The sequence below is a fragment of the Mandrillus leucophaeus genome, unplaced genomic scaffold (assembly GCF_000951045.1).
Source record: "Mandrillus leucophaeus isolate KB7577 unplaced genomic scaffold, Mleu.le_1.0 Scaffold17, whole genome shotgun sequence".
NCBI lineage: Eukaryota > Metazoa > Chordata > Mammalia > Primates > Cercopithecidae > Mandrillus > Mandrillus leucophaeus.
The window spans coordinates 6,946,813-6,966,805 of record NW_012101698.1 but is presented as its reverse complement, the minus strand read 5'-3'; the positions used below and the strand labels follow the sequence as shown (position 1 = coordinate 6,966,805).

Here is a 19,993-nt window from a genome sequence, read left to right as displayed (position 1 = left end):
GAGGCCGGAGAATGGCGTGAACCCGGGAGGCGGAGCTTGCAGTGAGCTGAGATCCGGCCACTGCACTCCAGCCTGGGCAACAGAGCGAGACTCCGTCTCCAAAAAAAAAAAAAAATAAGGAGGTTGGACTAAACATCCCTTCAGCTCTTCTTCTTTTGTGCCCTCATAATATGTGGTTACAGTTTGCCTGTATGTTGATCTGTCCTCCACTGGATTTTTGTTTTGAAGCCGAAAATTAAGCTTTATATATTTTTATATCCCCATTCTGAGCACAGTGTCTGGTAGAGAGTAAGTTCTCAGTAATCTCTGTTGGATAAATACAGTGAATGAATGACTCTGAATTCCTTTCCAAACCTAAAATTCTATTCTGTGAGATGGCTGGGTACCTGGGGATGATTTTAAAGATCACCAGGAAAGATCTTCCCACCGTCCTTCACAAACAGTTGGTAAGCCCTGTCAGCCTTTCCACTTGGCAAGTTACTCTCCCAGCTCCTTTCCATTGCCTCTTTTAAGCAAACAGCAGGCATTGCTGAGGGTGGTCAGATAGAACAGTGCTCTTGCTACAAAATCAGTCGGTTGGACAAATCCAAGTCCATGCTAATGGACATGGAACAAAGTAAACAAGTTACCATAATATCTCTGTGACAGACTCAACAGGATGAAGTTTATTGTTTAGTTACAATGACATTTTTGTTAAAATTACATTTCTTTTGCTAAAGAGAAGCAGAGTGAGTTCTAGAAAATTATCATTATAAACTTTGAACCTAGAAGGGAAAAACATGACTTGTCATTTTACATTCTGTGTCTCTTTTACTTTTCTTAGTTTCTTAATCAAGGTCTTGGTTGGTGTCTGATGTTATGGTAGCTCTTGGTCTGGCATGGTGGGAAGGGAGTTGAAGATAATTGCTGATTGATGGATAACTGAACAAAATACGCAAGAAAGATAAGCTTGGAAAATAAGTGTCTCTTTCACCAGTATGAGCTGCACTCAGCCACGCTCTCTTACGGCATGGAAGCTGGCTGGTGAAAGCAAAGGCCACATTCCTTGAACAGGATTAGTCTTTACATCAAATTTATGGTAGTAAGGTCAACAAAGTCTCGTTATGTTCAGGAGGAGGTGGTTGCAATGTCATTGTGACATTGGAAACATCTTGGTAATAACATTCCAGAGTCCCTCAGCATAACATTCGGGATGTAATCTGGGTGAGCAAGTGCATGGTGCATTTCTTTGAACTTTGACTTGCAACAGGTGGGTGAGGAGTCTCTTGACTCAATGAAGTACCGTCATCTGAAGGGTGGTCTGTTAAAACAGACTTTCTGGCAGTACCTTGCCCTACGGCTTAGGATCCAGAACAAAGAAACCAGTGGTTCTGTTGGTCTGGAACTGGATTGGTTCTTGATGAAAACAAATCTACAAGGGAATTCTGACTTCCCCATTCCAATATACACAGCTGCCAGATGCCTGGAGAGCCAGTGCTGGTTTGTCCCCTGCTAGCCACAGTTCTCAGAGGTTAAGTACGTGGCTGAAGTAGGTTTTCCTGTGTTCTTTCTCAGAGTAAGGTCAGCGGCCCCTGCCCAGAGACTGATTCTCTCCTGCCTTGGCTTCCTGAAAGCCTAGTTGATATACCTTTGTGGCAGAGAAAGGGGCAAGGTCATGTAAATCTGCCTTTCTGAAAGCTGTGCTGAAATGACGCCAGGATTAGGACACTGAAACCCCTGTCAGGGTGGGAGGGTGAGTGGGAGGGCTCAGAATCTTGAGGGAGCCCACACACCAGGTTCTCGGAAGAAGCTGCTGGTCTCCTGGTTATGATGAGCCCCCCTGTGTGTTCTGGCTGCTGCTATCAGTGTGTCATTCATTTTGAGTTAGCCTCAAATAAAAGACATATCATTTTGCTTTAGAGACTGTCACATTAGGACATCTTACACTATGTTGATGACCCAGTGAAAGGAGAGCTGGAAGCCTTCCCCAAAAGCATAATAGCACAGTTGACATTTTACTGATGTTTTATGGTGAGCAAGCCAAAGGGGTATTATGGTTTTTTTCCTTTCTGGAAACCTTCTCACTGCTGTGCATCAAAAAATCAAGTTTCTCATAGACTTCTCAAAGTAATTCGTCAAAAAGATGGCCTAACCCAGGAATACCACTGGAGCTGTAGGCTGAATGGGAGAGGTGGCATACATAGCCTGTGGTGCTGCCCAAATTAAATGGCAAACCCTGGGCTGTTGAGAGCTGATGGAAGAATAAAAGTGAATTGTTCCCTGTAAAATCTTCAGTGTAGAAGTGCTCTAAAAAATATTTTGTTCTACAAAGATCTGATTCTCTTCCATGAATTGGTTCTGTAATCCAGGTGACATGGTTGACTTTATTGAGTGCCCATTGTTCACAGAACTCTGTCAATGGTTAGAGAGGTTTGGAGACCCAGGAACTTAAATAGCCACAGAAAGATAAAGACTACACGAGGAAAATAATTTTTCTCCTAACAGCCTTAGTTAGATTCCCCTCAAAGCAGAACGTAAGACAAGGATTTTGAGTGCAGAGAGTTTATTTGGGAAATGATCCCAGGGAGCAGGTGTGAGTAGTGGAAAGAATGAGATAAGGAAGAAGGAAAAGTTAATATAAGAGTACAATTCCAAGGCCACAAGGACTTGATGGCACCAGAATTTCTGAGAAGCATTCAGGGCACCTCCTACAACTACCTTGTGAGGGGTAGGAGGCTGGCCATTTAACCACCAGCTTTTGTGTTCCTTCTGGCTAGCCCCAATGGCTTGAGCTCCACCACCTGTGCAGGCAGTACTTGTGGCATGCAGGCAGGCTCAGAGGAGATCCTGCAGCCAGAAATGGAAAGTCTTCAGGCATGTGCTTTTGGTGGGGTGTTGTCAACAGTGAATGAACCTGCACTTGCCCAGAACCATCTAGTACAGCTGCAGCTGAAATAAGAGTTGACAAGCATCTAAAGAAAAATCAGTGTTCCCATATGAAAAGAACTGGTGTGATAGAAATACCAACAGGGGCACCTAACCCAGAGATTAGGGAAGGCTTCCTGGAGAAAGTGGTTTTAAAGCTGAGATAAGGCTTGATATGGTGGCTCATGCCTATAATCCCAGTATTTTGGGAGACCAAGGCAGGAGGATTGCTTGAGTCCAAGAGTTTGAGACCAGCCTTGGGCAACATAGCAAGACCCTATCTCTAGAAAACATAAAAAAATTAGTTGAATGTGGTGTCACACACCAGTAGTCTCAGCAACTCAGGAGGCTGAGGTGGGAGGATCACTTGACCCAGGGAGGTTGAGGCTGTAGTGAGCTGTGATTTCACTGCTGTACTCCAGCCTGGGTAACAGAGTGAGAACCTGTCTCTAAAAGAGTAAATACATAAAAATTTATTTTAATTATTATATTTTTAAAAAGGGTCAATGGGCCTGGCCTCAGTGGCTCACACCTGTAATCCCAGCACTTTGGGAGGCCAAAGTGAGCAGATCACCCGAGGTCAGGAGTTTCAGACCAGCCTGCCCAACATGGCGAAACCCTGTCTATTAAAAATCAAAAAATTAGCCAGGTGTGGTGGAGGGCACCTGTAATCCCAGCTACTTGGGAGGCTGAGGCAGGAGAATCGCTTGAACCCGGGAGGTGGAGGTTGCAGTGAGCCGAGATCATGCCACTGCACTCCAGCCTGGGCAACAAGAGAGAAACTCCATCTCAAAAAATAAAAATAAAATAAAAAGGAGTCAGTGAAGAGACATTTAAGCAGAAAAACATGATAAGCTTTGTGTTTTGGAATATTCAGTCTAATTACAGCATGTCAGTAGATATCAGGATAGGACCACTGAGTGAGGATGGGGAAAAACAGGTTAGGGAGACCAGTAAAGAGGCTGTTTAGTTATCCAGGTGATATAAGAATGAGAAGTCAGGCAGTAGCAGTAAGGAAGATGAGAAGGAAAAAGATTTGAGACACAGTAAGTTTCCATATCCCCACTCATGGTCCATTCCTGGTAAAATGGTGAAAGAGAAAGAGTATGTGTGTGTGTGTGCGCGCATGACGTTGTAGGAGTTGAGTTGTCTAGAAAACAGCGCTTAGAAGATATGAATTGAAAGCTCATAAAGAGCTATTGGAGTTCTCTTAAGCAAACTGGGAAGTAAAGTAACTGAAGAGAAAATCTCTCCAGTCACTTCTCATCTGGAGGTGAGATAGTGCAGTGCAGACTGAGAGTCGGGAGAGGTCTTGCTTTGTCCTGGATCTGTGTTGTCTATTGCTTTGACCCGTGTTTTTTCATTTAACCTCTCTGAACTTTGTTTATTTGTCCAACTTAATACAAAGATGATGAAGCTTGCCCAGCCTATTCTGAGTTGATCTTAAGCTCAGCATGTACTGGGGTGTGACCCAAACAGGGAAGCTGACATCCTCTCTACTAAAGTTAATAGAATGAGAATGCTTAGGGTCATTGTTCAGTCCCAGCAGTCTGGTGTTCAGTGTGGACGTTGGCCTGTTGGCTCACCCCAGGCACAGGGGGTGAGTGGTCGTTCACCGTGCTGTGCGGCAGGGATGTGGGGTTTTGGAATGGGTTAGGGTGATACTAGGTTATTTCAAAGGTGATCCCTTCCAACTCTGAGACTGGGTCCTGTGTCACAGGCCTTAGTAAGAGTTAGATGAGATCATGGCTACAAAAGCACTTGGAGAACAAACATTCTAGACAAGTAAAGGTATTATTATCAGTAGACCATTTGACATTAGCTCATAGTTTTTAAATGTTTAACTTTCTTGCATATCCCCATGAGGCAGAAAATAACTTACAAGTTCCTACATGCTGGTAGATGATTTTGTTTCATTTCATAAAGAGACCAAACTTTCCCTCATACCATCTTCTTAACTGCATTTTGCTTTTCTTACATTATCTCATATGTTTAACAATGACTGGAAATATTTGACTTGCCAAGACTTGAATTTGGGCATCTGGGGTGTCTCCCACTGTCCATGATAGCATCACCAGCAAGTGGAGCACAGGCTGTACATTCCGCATGTGAGCTTTCAGAGTGAGGAATGTTCTCCACCTCCTGGGAAAAACCAGGGCCCAATTCACAGGAGTTGAAAGGAAACTGATTTTAGAACCCTTTTACAGTACTGTGACTTTTCACTCATCAGTGTTGGGAACTGGTTCTCTTTCTGTTAAAAGAATCCCCTGGGGCTTTAAGCTTAAACGATGACACTGACTCAGAGTGGCTCATGCTTATTGCACCTTGACGCTGTGCCAAGTGCAATTTTAGCCCTTTACATGTAAGATACACCACAGCCTGTGAGTAAGCATTCGCTTTGTAGATTAGGAAACCAAGGAACATACAGTAAATAACTAGCCTAGAGTCGCACAGTTAAGCTGGAAGTTGGACCTTGGCATGTGACTCCAAAGCCCTGCCTGAAGTGCTGCTCCTCCCCTCCTTGCAAGCAGAGACCTGCCACATAGAGCCCACAGAGGTCTGAAGGAGGCAGGATTTCCTGTTCACAACTCAGGAGAGCAGACAGTGGTGTTAAGCAGGAAAAGCACATTAGAATTCCAGTTTACTTACAGTGCTCTCCACACCAGGAAGGAAATGCCCCAAATACGAACATGACTTCCACTAAGATAAATGGCTCCAATCTAGGGGATTCCCATGTGCAGCAGAAAAAGTGTTAATCTAGAGATCAGAGTTTTTACCTGCTACCTCTTTCATATTTTCTTTCCTTAGGTTAAAAAGATCAAGTGGCATGAGCAACCTTTTGGGGAAAATTGGTGCCAAGAAACAGAAAATGAGCACCCTCGAGAAGTCCAAACTGGACTGGGAGAGCTTCAAGGAGGAAGAGGGGATTGGTGAAGAACTGGCCATCCATAATCGAGGGAAAGAGGGGTAAGAAGGAGTAGGTTATATGCCTTGGAAAATCCTCAGAACCCTGAAATCAAATGATTTATTAGAGACAGACTGCCCACTGGAAGCAAGCAGGAGCTTTTCATGATGGAACTAAAAATGTGAGCACTTTGTTTTGTCAGTAAGGCTCTGTTCCAGTGTGGGGCAGGGCCCGTCACTGGGAAGGCCACTGCAGATGGAGGGAAGGCGGGGCATGTGAGGAGTAGTCTCAGGGCCAGTCACGTCTGCCAAGCTGAATTTGCTGAATTACAGCTCCAGTGAACTATAAGTTGCCTAGTGGTTGGATCTGGCCCATGGTAGCAGCCTTGGCCTTATCTGAATCATTTGTCCTTCTGAGAAGCCAAACTAGTTCAAATCCTTCAAAAACAGAGCCACTGGAGTGCCTAGATGTTGCATTATTGTGACATTTTTTTTGGTCTGTGTCATCATGGCCCAGGGCGGGGCTTTACCCTTGGCTATAGCCTGTGTGATAGGCCAGGCCCTCAGACAGCACCACAGGCCATCACTTGCACCTCTTTCTCTTCACTGTGGAATACAAAGAGGATGTTCATAACCTATGTATTCAGTTGTAAAAAGGGTCCTTTCCTTGTCATATTTGTCTTACTGGTGATTAAACAAAACATCAAGAAAGAAATGGTGGCCAGGCATGGTGGTTCACACCTGTAAGCTTGGCACTTTGGGAGGCTGAGGCAGGCAGATCACTTGAGGTCAGGAGTTCGAGACCAGCTTGGCCAACATGGCAAAACCCCATCTCTACTAAAAATATAAGAATTAGCCAGGCATAGTGGTGCACGCTTATAATCCCAGCTACTTGGGAGGCTGGGGCAGGAGGATCACTTGAACCCAGGAGGTACGGAGGTTGCAGTGAGCCAAGATTGAACCACTGCACTCCAGCCTGGGTGACAGAGCAAGACTCTGTCTCAGAAAAAAAGAAAGAAAGAAAGAAATGGTGTTCATAAGTACTTAGGGACCTCAGAAGGCACTAAGGAAGTTAACACAGAAGTGACTTCATGGCTCAAAATCAATAGTCCTCACCCCTAGCCATGAAAGGAAATGTTGAGTGTCCCACTCAGAGAACCCTGGCTGCTCAGCAGCTCTGCCCCTCACCAGTAAGCTCTTCTCCAGCAGCATGCTGGACACCTCTGAGGCTCAGCTCCATCACCAATAAAATTGGGATAATGATACCATCCTCACTATGTGGTTGTGATGATCTCATGAGATAATACATGTATTGCTTACATATATGTAATATACATAAAGCACTTTACGAAACACCTGTCACATAAAGGCTTGCATTAAGTCCAAGTCATTCAAGTTTTTTTTTTAAGAGAGAGTCTCACTATGTTGCCCAGGCTGGTCTCAAACTTTTGGGCTCAGGCAATCCTCCTGCCTCGGCCTCCTATGGAGCTAGGACTACAGGGGCACATCCCTGCACCTAGCTCATTCAGGTTATTAATGATAGGCAAAGGATTTATTTTGGGAGGGGTCATATTTCTAAATTAGGCTTCAAGATTATCTAAATGAACCTGGAAGCTGACCAGTATTTTTTTTTAACATTATTTATTTATTTATTTATTTATTTATTTAGAGATGGAGTCTCACCCTGTCACCCAGGCTAGAGTGCAATGGCGCGATCTTGGCTCACTGCAACCTCCGCCTGCCGAGTTCAAGCAATTCTCCTGCCTCAGCCTCCCAAGTAACTGGGATTACAGACATGTGCCTCCATGCCTGCTAATTTTTGTAGTTTTAGTAGATAGAGATGGGGTTTCACCATGTTGACCAGGCTGGTCTCGAACTCCTGACCTCATGATCCACCCGCCTCGGCCTCCCAAAGTTCTGGGATTACAGGCATGAGCCACTGCGCCCAGCCCAAAAAAAAAAAAACATTTTAAACAGCTTCATGAGCTTGTTTAACTAGCAGACTTCTAGGTCAGTCTAAGATGGAATGCTACAGGACAGGGAGAAGGAGCCAGAGTGATCAGGGGAAGGCTCCGCATAAAGTGCAGTGTTGTCTCTTCACGAGTGGCAGCTCTGACATGCGCCCCAAACCTCTCCATTCAGATTCAGCTCTAGTAACTTGCAGCTCCGTCCTGTTCTCCACTCTTGCACAGTGATCTGAGACAGCAGAGGAACTATCAGTGTGTGCTACACATGATTGCTTTTCTGAATATTGATTATTTGAGTTGGACAGTGTTGACTCTGCTTGAGTTAATAGCGGTCTTAGAAAAGTAAGGAGTGCTGGGAGCAGTGGTTCACTCCTGCAATCCCAGCACTTTGGGAGTCCAAGGCAGGAGGATTGCTTGAGCTCAGGACAAGCCTAGGCAACATAGCAAGACCTCGCCTCTACTAAAAATCCAAAACATTAGTTGGGCATGGTGCACACCTGTAGTCCCAGTTACTTGGGAGGCTGAGGTGTGAGGATCGCTCACCTCCAGAAGATCGAGGCTGCAGTGAGCTCTAATCGCACCAGTGCACTCCAGCCTGGGTGAAAGCGTGAGACTCTGTCCCAAAAAAATAAAAATTTTCAATTAAAAATAAGGCAAGGAGTGGTGCTGTTAAAGATAGGAAGAGTTAACAAAATGTAGACTAGAAGAGAAGACGAGATTAAAAATAACATCTGCCTAGTGAGAACTTTTCAGGAGGGGAAAGTCACATAATTGGGTTAGGGAACAACTAACTAATACTGTTCTCCTTTATGCTCTGCTTTTCCCTCCTTTGTTTGAGGCTTCTCCCCTCATTCACCCAGCCAGATTCCACAGATGTGACTGTGTGTTTTCAGTGCAGATCTACTGGCTCTGTGCTCTGCCTCAGCCCTTCTCATCTGCTTTCTTGAGTGCCCAGCCCCAGACCTCCACTCACTCTCCTTTTCTGGCTCCTGCAGATGGATTAAGGGAGCCCAGCCCCTAGGCCAGTGAAGGCCAGTGAAGGGACTGGAGCTCTGTTCCTCACCTTGGCTGAGCATGAGAATCCTCTGGTGACATTTTCCAGAGTTCAGGTGACCACCTCTGTACAGAGCTGCTGAATCAAGAGTCTAGTAGAACAGGTAGGTCACAAATATCTGCATCTTTAAATTTTATTTCTCAGGTAATTCTCATGCACAGCCAAGGTTGAGAATCACAAGACCACAGGTTCAAAATTCTAGAGGCATAAGACAGGTGCAGTGACATGCACCCATAGTCCCAGCTACTCACAGCACTCCAGCCTGGACAACAGAGAAAGATCCTGTCTCTTTACAAAAAAAAAAAAAAAAGACACAACGAAACTCTAATGTTGAGAAAAAAGAAACTTAAAGCAAGGAAATGAACACACAGACACAGGCTTTGGGCAGGCTGTCACCTGAGTGGGCTGCAGGTTTTTGGGGAAGAATTATACAGGCACCTCCTCGGGGCTCCAGCCTTCTACTTCTAACCAAGTCAGAGCCACGCGAGCACTTGTTTTATAATGATTCATTGCCCTTGCCCAGTTCATGCACTCTTCTGTATGTATGTTTTACAATAAGCAATTCAAATATTGGGTCTTCCCATACCATGGGTACCAGCCCCATTTTCTTCATCTGTAAAGTAGAAACATTTTAATATACCTCTCATGATTATTGTGGGAATTATATAAGTAGAGGAAAGGCCGGGCATGTTTTTCAATAGGAGTCCTCTCCCTTTTCCATGAGTCCTGTGCTCACTTTTCTTTCTCCCACCTGCCATTACTGACCCCACCATACCTCGGGCCTTACTGGAAAACTAGATGCTTTATTCCTTTAAGTTTCTTCTTGATGTGTTCCTGCCAACTCTTCAGGAATATTTTCCACAGTGGTGGGAAGCAGAGCTTGGTGGCATCTCCGCCCAGACTCCCTGGCTGGCTTTTCTTCCTTCCCTGGGCCTTTAAACTTGGAAAGTCCCAGGGCCCAGCCATCTCTTCCTCCCCAGGAAAGCTCACAAGTTGCAAGTTGCAGCTACCATTCTTACCTGAAGACTCAAAAAAAAAAAAAAGTATCCCCTGCTCTGACCATTCCACTAAGGTCCAGACTTACATTTCAGCTGTTAGTTGACATCTCCTTCTGGTTGTCCAAGACACATCAAACTTAACTTTCAAAACCAAATACTTGCTTTCCCTCCATAAACAGAACCCTCACTCCTCAGAATTCTTAGAAAATGGCACATCACTGTGTACCGTACTGTTAAAAGAAAAACTTGGGGCCGAGCATGGTGGCTCACGCTTGTAATCCCAACACTTTGGGAGGCCGAGGCAGGCAGATCACCTGAGGTCAGGAGTTCGAGACCATCCTGGCCAACATGGTGAAACCTCGTCTCTACTGAAATACAAAAATTATTTTTTTTTTTATTTCATGCCACCGGGCATGGTGGTGGGCACCTATAATCCCAGCTACTCGGGAGGCTGAGGCTGGAGAATTGCTTGAACCCAGGACGCAGAGGTGGCAATGAGCCGAGATCCTGCCATTGCACTCCAGCCTGGGCAACAAGAGCAAAACTCCGTCTCAAAAAAAAAAAAGAAAAACTTGGGCTTCAACCTTGATTTCCTGTCTTTCCACCAACATCCCACAATTCCAGTTGATGGTTTCATCACAAAATACTTCAGCTCATTTATATTCGTGCAGCCCCACTACCGCCACCCCAGTACAGGCCACAGACATCTCCTCCGCTCCCTGCTTCTACCTCTGTACCCTTTCATCCATTCTCCACCCAGCAGCAGAAGCAGTCATTTAAAAATACCATTTTTCATCTCTTCCCTGCGGAACGCCCCCCAGTAGCCCTTCAAATCAGTGTTAGCCAGGCCCTCTCCCAGCTGTCCCCTGCCTACCTCTGTCCTCTTCTCCCCTAGCTCGCTGCAGGCCAGCCTCACTCTGTCTATGTAGTGCTCCTCCCCCAGGAGGCTCTGGTTTGTCATCCAGGGCTCTACACGGGTGGCATTCTAGAGTAACCCCAACCCAAGGAACCCTCAGTCACATTACCCTGTTTGGTTTTCTCTGTGACATTTACTATCATCTGATGCATGTTGTCATGTTTTGTTCATCTATGGTAAGCCCCTGAGGGCAACATCTTGTTCCCTATTCTGTTACCAGCCCAGAGCAGGTGCTGCACCATGGCAGTGTTTAAACACCCATCCCACTAGCTAGCAAATAGTCATGGCTTTTGTTTGGCAGTCTAGTAGGATTAGAATTAACCGCCCAGAAAAGAAGAGCATAATACATCAGAATGATGTTTCCATCCAGGCGTCATTTCAGTTAGCAGAGATGGTTGAAGTCCCTGTACTGGAGACAGTCATCTGTCTGGCAAAGAACTGCTGCTTTTCCTCTGAGCTCCAGACTCCCAGGGCCCAGTACAGCATTCCAGGATCAGAGTCAGCCCTGCAGTCCTGTAACCCATTACACAGGTATCTTGGTTGTGATCAGCAGCAGCAGCTTGGCATCTAGCAGTGCTAAGGCAGGGGCCGACTGACTTAGGGGGAGGAATCCAAGCACAGAGAAGAGAAATACTTGCTAATGCCAGCTGCTGCTGTCTGACCAATCCATTGAAGTTACGATTGGAGACCAGGTGTTTTTGTGAGTTGGAGAGGCATGAAGGAGGGACTGGAGAAAATAATTTTCTTTCTCCAAAAAAACCTATTTTCATGACCCCTCAGAGTTACTCTTTCAGAACCAGCACAACCTGGAGGTGATCAGGGAAGAAGGCAGTGGAGAAGAAACTTAATTAGAATCACCGCCCTTCCAGTCTAACCCTTGAGATGTTTGCAAGTTAAATCGTCCGGAAGGGGGGAGATGTACTGTTGGGCAAACTGCTTCTTTCAGTTGCATTTCTCAGGATTGCAAAGTCTGTATCTCTGTACATCATTCCCAGAGCTTTATTCCAGCCTCGGAGTGCTTCCATAGCCCATTGCTTTGTAGTGTTGGAAAACGCGTTTACCCACTTTTTTGTCCTGTGTCTGTGCTGCCTTGAATGCTCACTTGGGGAACAGAATGCTAGCTTTGGGCAGCGTGATGGTAATGCAGCCTTAGTGTGTCCTTAGTGACTGCCTCAGGTTTCCCTCCGCTTCACTGTGCTCTCCCTTTTCCTGACCAGCAGTGCAGGAAGCATCTCAGGGACTTCAGCCAGGGTGACCACGTCTGATCAGCACTCTCTTGGACCTTACCACCCTCAGAGGCCCTCTGTCCTCCTGCAGTGTGGGTGCCCAGATACAGGTTGAATATCCCTTATCTGAAATGCTTAGGACTGGAAGTGTTTTGGATTTCATACCTTTTTCAATTTTGTAATATTTGCTTTTACATCATCAGCAATCCTGGGGTTGGGACCCAAGTCAAAACACAGAATTCATTTGTTTTATATGTACTTTATACACAAAGCCTAGAGGTAATTTTATGCAGTATTTTAAATAATTGTGTGCTTGAAACAAAGCTTGTGTACATTGAACCATCAGAAAGCAAAGGCGTCAGGTGTAGAATTTTCCACTTGTGTCTTGTTAGTGCTTTAAAGGTTTCTGATTTTGGAGGAATTCAGGTTTCGGATTTTTGGATTTGGGATGCTCACCTTGTACTGACATGTTCGCTAGTAGCATTTTCTACCCTTCTCTTGTCCTCTTCCATCTCTCCCTCCCTCTTCATTGGCCTAGATCTCAGGGAAATTGGTGGCAGATAAATAATTTGGGTTGGAAGATTCAAAAGATGTCAGAGCCTGTTGTGCCTAACCTGGTTCTAAAAGGAAAAACTAGAAAATCCCTTAGGTTCTTAGCATATTTTATTAAAGAAAGTGAAGAGCCTCTTAATTGGGCCACAGAAGGCAATGGGAGCAGAAAGGGATGATGCACCCCCCACCACTGGGTTTCCCTGTGGACTGGGCTGAGTCATGCTGGGTCCCCAAAAGGGCTGCTCACAGGCCAGAAAAGCACCTGGACACATCAAGAGCAAGAGCCATGATTCCCATTGCACTTGTCCTCAGGTGGGTCTGTTCTGGGGCCACGACCCACTTAAAGTGCATGAAAACGTCCTGAGTCTCAGTGGCCACCTTTGAGGAGGTGGCCTTCCTAATGAGCCCTTCCTCTTTTGGGGACATTTAGTCTCTCGGTCTCTGTTCCAGTTGCCCTGGGTTTTGAGGGTCTGTAGAGGTAAAGTCAAGTCAGAAGAAATGTGAAGCAAGACCGGGCAGAATGACTCACACCTGTAATCCCAGCACTTCGGGAGGCTGAGGCGGGCAGATCACTTGAGGCCAGGAGTTCAAGACCAGCCTGACCAACATGGCAAAACCCCATCTCTACTAAAAATGCCAAAAAAAAAAAAAAAAGAAGAAGAAGAAGAAACGGGAAGCAAGAACCCCAAGCCCGTGACAAATCCCATGTCTATTTTTTTGTTTTATTGTATACAAAGCACTTCTCACAGTTTCATTGTATTGCCAGAGGGTTATTGTAATTGTTATTCCTGTTTTACAGAGAAGGAAAAAAAAGGCACAGAAAAATAAGTATCTTGCCCAAAGTCACACAAAAACTAAATGTCAGAGCTACTGTCATCCTTAGCACCTTTTCTGTCTCTTGGCAGTGGGAGAGTATATCGAGAGTCTTGTTCATGGTCAGCTCTTGGCAGTAAACCAAGGCCGTCACAGGCATCCTGTTAGCAGCTGCAGATAGCTGTGAATCGGGGAATAGTTGCCAGACCTGCCTTGATGGCCTTTGTCTGGGTTGCCCTTGAGAATTCAGTTGCATCCTGCACATGTGCCCCTCATTGCTGCCTGAGGCCTCCCTAAACCTGAACTCCGACTGCACCTGCCTGTTTAGCACCCAACCTGGGCTTCACTCTTGATAGTCTCAAGGTTAGCTGGACCCAACACAGCTTCTGGGAACGTGCAGGACCTTTATTCATACCCAGTTAGCATCCTTATTTAAGTGTCACTTCTTATTTACAGGAAAGTCAGGGCTGGGCCCGATGGCTCTCACCTGTAATCCTAGCACTTGGGAGGCCAAGGTGGGAGGATCGCTTGAGCCCAGGAGTTCCAGACCAGCATGGGCAACATGGAGAGAACCCTGTCTCTACAAAAGATTTAAAATTAGCCAGGTGGTATGTGCCTGTGGTCCCAGCTACCTGAGAGGCCGAAGCAGGAGGATTGTTTGAGCCTGAGAGGTCAAGGCTGCAGTGAACTGTGTTTGCACCACTGCATTCCAGCCTGAGCAACAAAGCAAGACCCTGTCTCAAAAAAATAAAGTCAGGAAGAAAGACCCCAAATGCTTAAAGCCACATACTTACTCCTTTCCTCCACCTGATCTCCCAGACAGGTAGCACTGGAAGATGGCTCTTGAAACATACCCTAAATTCCTCTTACACCCCCAGGCCAACAACAGCACAGCAAGATCTCATGCTGAGGCTCTCCTCTCTTTTTTCTGCTGGCACTTCCAAGGGACAGTTAAAGTTCAGTGCTGTCAAAATCCTGGTCCCCATGGTAGTGAGCCTCCCTGGGGCTGGTGGGGCTGGGGTGGAAAGATGACCAGTTGTAGTGAACCTCAAAATGGCCTCTCAGGCCATTTTGGTTAGCAGCCCCCACTTGAGAATCACAGGTCTCTTAGTGGGAGGTGGGAAGTGAGTTTGTTGTTAGATGTCTACACTTCCCTACCTGTCTCCCCTTTTTCTCTTTTTATCTAAAGGGGTCCACACTGTCTGCAGCTTCCCTGACTGCCAGGGACTCTGAAGTTCGAATTCAGCCAGGCAGCCTGTATTTTTATTTGTTGAATCTGACAACCCTGACCCCAGGGGCTTTTATCAAACCTAAGAGCAGGCCCTGTCATTGTGTTTCCAGCCATTCTGGCCTCATGGACGGTTTTGACACAGCAGCTTAATATCTGAGCCAGACCAGGTATTTTGGTTACTCACTGTTGAAACCATAAGTCCAGACTTGGGCCATCTACTATCGTCAGGAGCCTGTTGGAAGCTGGCTTCCTAAAACCATGGTGACAACATTACCTACCATTTTATTGAGCATCTTTTCTGTGCCCAGTGTGATGTAGACACTATTTTATTTAATCCACACAACAGTCCTTCAGAATGGAGTCGACTAGCCATTACTTATTATCATTATTACAAATTAGGAAACAGAACTAGCAAGGTTAAGTGACTTGCCCAGAGTCACACAGACAGCAAATGACAGGACTCAAACCTCCAGCCCTCTGGCCTCAGAGCCTGTACATTTCTGGCCAGCCCTCCAGAAGGGTCAAAGTAGTCAGGCCTAGCTGGAAATGAGGTAGGATGATGGATGGTACTTCCCAGGATGCCGCTGGGAGGGAAAGCAAGGCCCTGGACTCAGCAGGGGAACACAGGTTCCTGAACCCAGTAGCATTCTCACTATAAATGTAATGACTTTGTAATGACAGATGCACATTTTCCACAGTGCAACAAAAGAAAAATTAGTGCAGAGATTCAATTATGTCTCCCATTTTCGATGGCAATTTTTGCTCTCTCGATAGATTAATTAGCGGCAGAGATCTCCTCCCCCCAGGCAAATCGCAGCACACTTTATGGCGGGGAGGTGCATTAAGATGCAGCTGTGTCTCATTAAGCAGCCAGCCTCGCTCCCAGCAAGCACGCCTGTGCTTCAGCCCTTGCTGCTTTCCCGTCCTGCCTGGAGGACAGAGGGAAAGTTTGCTGAACCCAACCAGATTCGGGAGCAGAGTGTCCACCTTTCAAGGGGATCCTGTATGTGGACTACAGGCCACAGAGGCCCTTAACCTCATTCTCTTAGAGGAATTTAGGGAAAGAGTTCTCCTGTCATCTTAGCAGAAGCAACCTAGACCCAAACAGGGTGGAGGGGATACCACGGAGAGGAGAAAAGGGTGAGGGGGGAAGAAAAGAGCTCAGAGCAGTTAAATCGCTTCTGAAGTGTGCAGTTGATGAACCTCAGCTCACTTCATCTTCACAGCAGCCCTGTGAGGTCATTTTTACTGTCTTCTTTCCTTCATTACCACATGCCCCCTTTTCACGTTTTGATGTATGTACGCAGGAGGCATAGCTTTCTCTTACCCACCAATTCAACACACCACTAAAGCCAAGAAATACAGCATCACCATGCTGCTGTATAGAAAAGTGAGGCTCAAAGATGTTCATTCCTTTGCCCAGCTAATAAGTGAGCTAGAGCTAGGACTTGAACCCATGCTTGTGTAAACCCGTATTCTTTCTTCTTACCTTAAAGTCCTGTTAGAAAATTGCAGCATCTTCCTGCCACCCAGCCTCTGATATACTTTCCCTTTGATAAGCTGTTGCCTTCCTTTTATTTTCACCATCCTTGTTTAGACCAAATGTGAGTGGTTTGGATTGTACTGGAAGAGTCATGGGTCGTCACTCTCGGCACCATTTACTGTAACTTAGTTTATCCCTGGGGCACGGGACCATGCAGGGAAGGAGTTTCTCCTACTGGATTCTACTGACAAACACTGTTTTCATCTTCTTCTAGGTACATAGAACGGAAAGCCTTCCTCGACCGAGTGGATCACAGGCAGTTTGAAATTGAGCGAGATCTCAGGCTGAGCAAAATGAAACCTTGATGTTACGGGCAAAATCAAGAGCAACTTAATCCTGTTTACAATGTGAGCTTTTTGTGCGTCTGTGAAATGTTTTCCAGTGTTTCTCATCATCTGTTTCCCAGCAAGGTCTTTTTTTTTTTTCTACATTGAAGTTCTGTCTATGTATCTTAATCACAAATGGTTTCATTCACTTTACTTTTAAAAATTTGTCCTTAAATGAATAAATAAAATAAAAGTTGGTCCTGTGAGAGGATGATGAAGATGACGACCTCACTCACCTTCCTTTTATTCTGCTGCAAAGTCCCGCCCAGTTCAAGACAGCACATTCTAGGTCTGTCCAGGTTGGCAGAGGTCTTGCCAGGCATGGTGAAGAGAGCTGACCAACCCGGGTGTGAATTTTCTGGGACCAAGAGGCTCTTTCTGCAGCCAGCCTTGTCCCGAAGAGCTAGAGGAGATGGCTCACTAGAGTGACTGGAATGCCAGGCCCCTTTGCAGCTTGTTCTCATTTCCACTCGGGCTTCCCTCCTGATCTCTCTCTCTCCTGAATGGATTCCTACTGATGGCATGTAAGGCTGAAAAGAAGGATATAGTATTGCTGAATTAGCTGTTTTTTCCCTTCAGCCTTTTTCCTCTTCCCAAAGAAAAGTTAAATTCAGATATGCTCCCACTTCAATAGTTCATTAGTTTTTAGTTTGTCAGAGAATATTCTGAAGGATTTTCTTTTTTATACTCATAAGAAAATGTAAATTCCAGACTTCCTGCTTAGAGTCAGACATTCTTTGCAGAACAGCAGGGAGGAGAGTAACAAATCTTCAGTGAAGAGGGAAAGGGGGATAGAGAGCATTCATATAAATAAAGCAGGAAACCCCACAACCTGCTCCTGGTGTGTGTGCCTGCATGTGCACGTGTGTTACACAAGTAACATGACAGGTTTGGGTGATGACAGGATCCCTAAGACTGCATTCCATTTCTTGCTGGACCAGCTCTGTGGCCCTGACCACAGGTCATTTTTCTGTGCCTCCATTTTCTGGTCTGCAAATGGCATGAATAACACCAGTACCTCCAACGGGTGGCGTAAGCTAACAACACACCCGGCGGGTATGAGTGCTAGTTTATGGCAGGTCTCCCAATCTAGGCCTCTAATGTGGTGAGAATTCATAGCAGCAAAGACCCGACTGTCAACACTAGATGGTTATGGGCTATGGATCTTATTACTCAGAAAGGTAGTTTACAAGTTAAATTTGAACACAGTGTCTATTCACATCCCCTCTGATAAATAATTCTAAGTGATTATAGAGCATTTCAGGCCAGCGTCACAACAGGCGGGCCTGCGAGGTCTTAGTTATGGTCCCAAATGGGACATAAGAATAACAGAGGAAGGTGGGCGAGGTGGCTCATACCTGTAATCCCAGCACTTTGGGAGGCTGAGGCAGGTGGATTGCTTGAGCTCAGGAGTGCAAGATCAGCCTGGGCAACAAGATGAAAGCCAGTCTCCACCAAAAATACAAAAAGAAATTAGCCAGGCATGGTGGTGCGTGCCCGTAGTCCCAGCTACTCAGGCAACTAAGGTGGGAGGATCACTTAAGCCCTGGAAGTTGAGGCTGCAGTTAGCCAAGATCATGCCATTTCACTCCGACCTGGGCAAAGGGAGTGAGACCCTGTCTCAAAAACAAAAAAAGAATAACCTAAGAGCTGCCAGTATTTTGATGAGAGGACATCCAGACCTTCAGGAGGTAGCAGCCAAGATTTGATGTGAACGTCCTCCCACATGGTACTCTCTGGCTTATCATCCATCATTCACCACCATTTGGCAACTGTTTCCCTAACTTTTCTCTGGAGTTCTGAGTCCCTCTTCCATTGCGTTTCACAAAGTTCTTCATCTCAGCAGCCAGTATCTCAGCAACACGTGAGCTGGCGCTCTCCCTGTTTGAAAAATGATCTGGGATCCAATAGAATGAATGGTGCTGAGTTCGTGGTAAGTTAGGGTTTTTCTTTTTAGCCAGTGTTAACACCTGTGAAGCCTAATGGATTAAGACAAAAGCTGCAAAGCCTGCTGAGTTCTTCTTACAGGTGGGTTTGCTATTCCTGTTTTGCTCCAGGCCATGAAGAGAGAAGTCAGGTGTGTCAGTGAAAATCATAGCTGTGTGCTTGGGCCCTGCCTGTCTTGTTCAGGATCCAGCCCCACACAGGTGTCTCCATCTGTACCTGTGTTCAGTTAATGTCACAATTCTGGAGAAATGTTGGTTCCTTTCTGCTGTCTTTTGACTGGTGCCCCTTTTCCCAGCAGGGTTGCTGCCCACATCTGACTTCCACACAATCACCCATTACCTTTCCATGAGTCTTTTAGAAAGCCCCTCTAGTCTAGTCTTTTTTGACAGATTCTGGCTGCCTGTCAGGGAATACATGGCTATTTGCATCAATCCTGTTACAGGTGCCCTGTTTCCCAATTTGTAGATCCCTACTTCGGAGTCTCACACTTTGCCACTTTAAACTGTGCTGTTTGCCTTGACTTCAGCTGTCACTCTCTTGATCTACATGGAACCTCTTTAAAAGCCTCCTGTACTGACCTCACTTCATCTCACTAATGAACTGCTTCCTCTGGCTGATACATATGCATCTGTGTGTATGTATTATGTACACGTATGTCATCTTACAATGAGAGTTCATATCAGACTTTCATTTATGTCTCAGTGCCCATAGCTGGGTCACTGAACTACCTCTACCTGTAGGAAAGGCTGGAAAAGTGAGTGTCATGGAAAACAGGCAAGGATGGGGGTAATTAGGAGTATGTAGTAGGTCAGCCAACCAGTATACCTGGCACACCCAAGTCTTTGTTATAAACCAACGGGCTTTTCTCTATTTGTTCTTTAAAATTGTCCCAGGCTGGGCACAGTGGGTCATGCCTATAATCCCAGCACTTTGGGAGACCAGGGCTGGAGAATCACGTGAGCCCAGGAGTTTGAGACTAGCCTGGGCAACATAGTGAGACCCCATCTCTAAAAAAAATAAATTTTTAAAAATTAGCCAGTTGCACTGGCACATTTCTGTAGTCTCAGCTACTCGGGAGGCTGCGGTGGGATGATCAGTTGAGCCGAGGAGGTTGAGAGGTTGCAATGAGCCATGATCACACCACTGCACTTCAGCCGGGGCAACAAAGAAGACTCCGTCTAAAACAAACAAACAAAAAATGGTCACAGAAAGTCATATAGGTAACTAGGTAGGTAGATACGTAGGTAATAAGATTAGACTAGATAGGTTAGATTAGATTAGGTGGTCCCAGAGTGAGACCCCATCTCAATAAATAAAATTGTCCCCAGAGGAGTGGGTGGGGTTTATTGAAGCTGAGAGAGGAGTATATTAGATTTATTATACTCTTCTCTCTACTTCTATATAGATTGAATTTTTCATAATGTTTTTTAAATTGTCACAGGGAGGCCAGGCACAGTGGCTCACACCTGTAATCCCAGTACTTTGGAAGGCCAAGGTGGGTGGTTCACCTGAGGTCAGGAGTTCAAGACCAGCCTGACCAACATGGTGAAACCCCATCTCTACTAAAAATACAAAAATTAGCCAGATGTGGTTTGCACGCCTGTAATCCCAG

General features: G+C 45.7%; 1 protein-coding gene across 1 annotated transcript in view; it reads left to right on the top strand.

The window, feature by feature from the left end:
- CFDP1 (craniofacial development protein 1) overlaps positions 1–16,657 on the top strand; it is a 154,361-nt gene extending 137,704 nt beyond the window's left edge. Inside the window, exons 6-7 of the mRNA XM_011976807.1 lie at positions 5,713–5,871; positions 16,323–16,657. Of these exons, the coding sequence (XP_011832197.1) occupies positions 5,713–5,871; positions 16,323–16,413 (250 nt within the window). The 3' untranslated portion in view covers positions 16,414–16,657. The remainder of the gene's footprint in view (positions 1–5,712; positions 5,872–16,322) is intronic.
- The last annotated feature ends 3,336 nt before the right edge of the window (positions 16,658–19,993 follow it).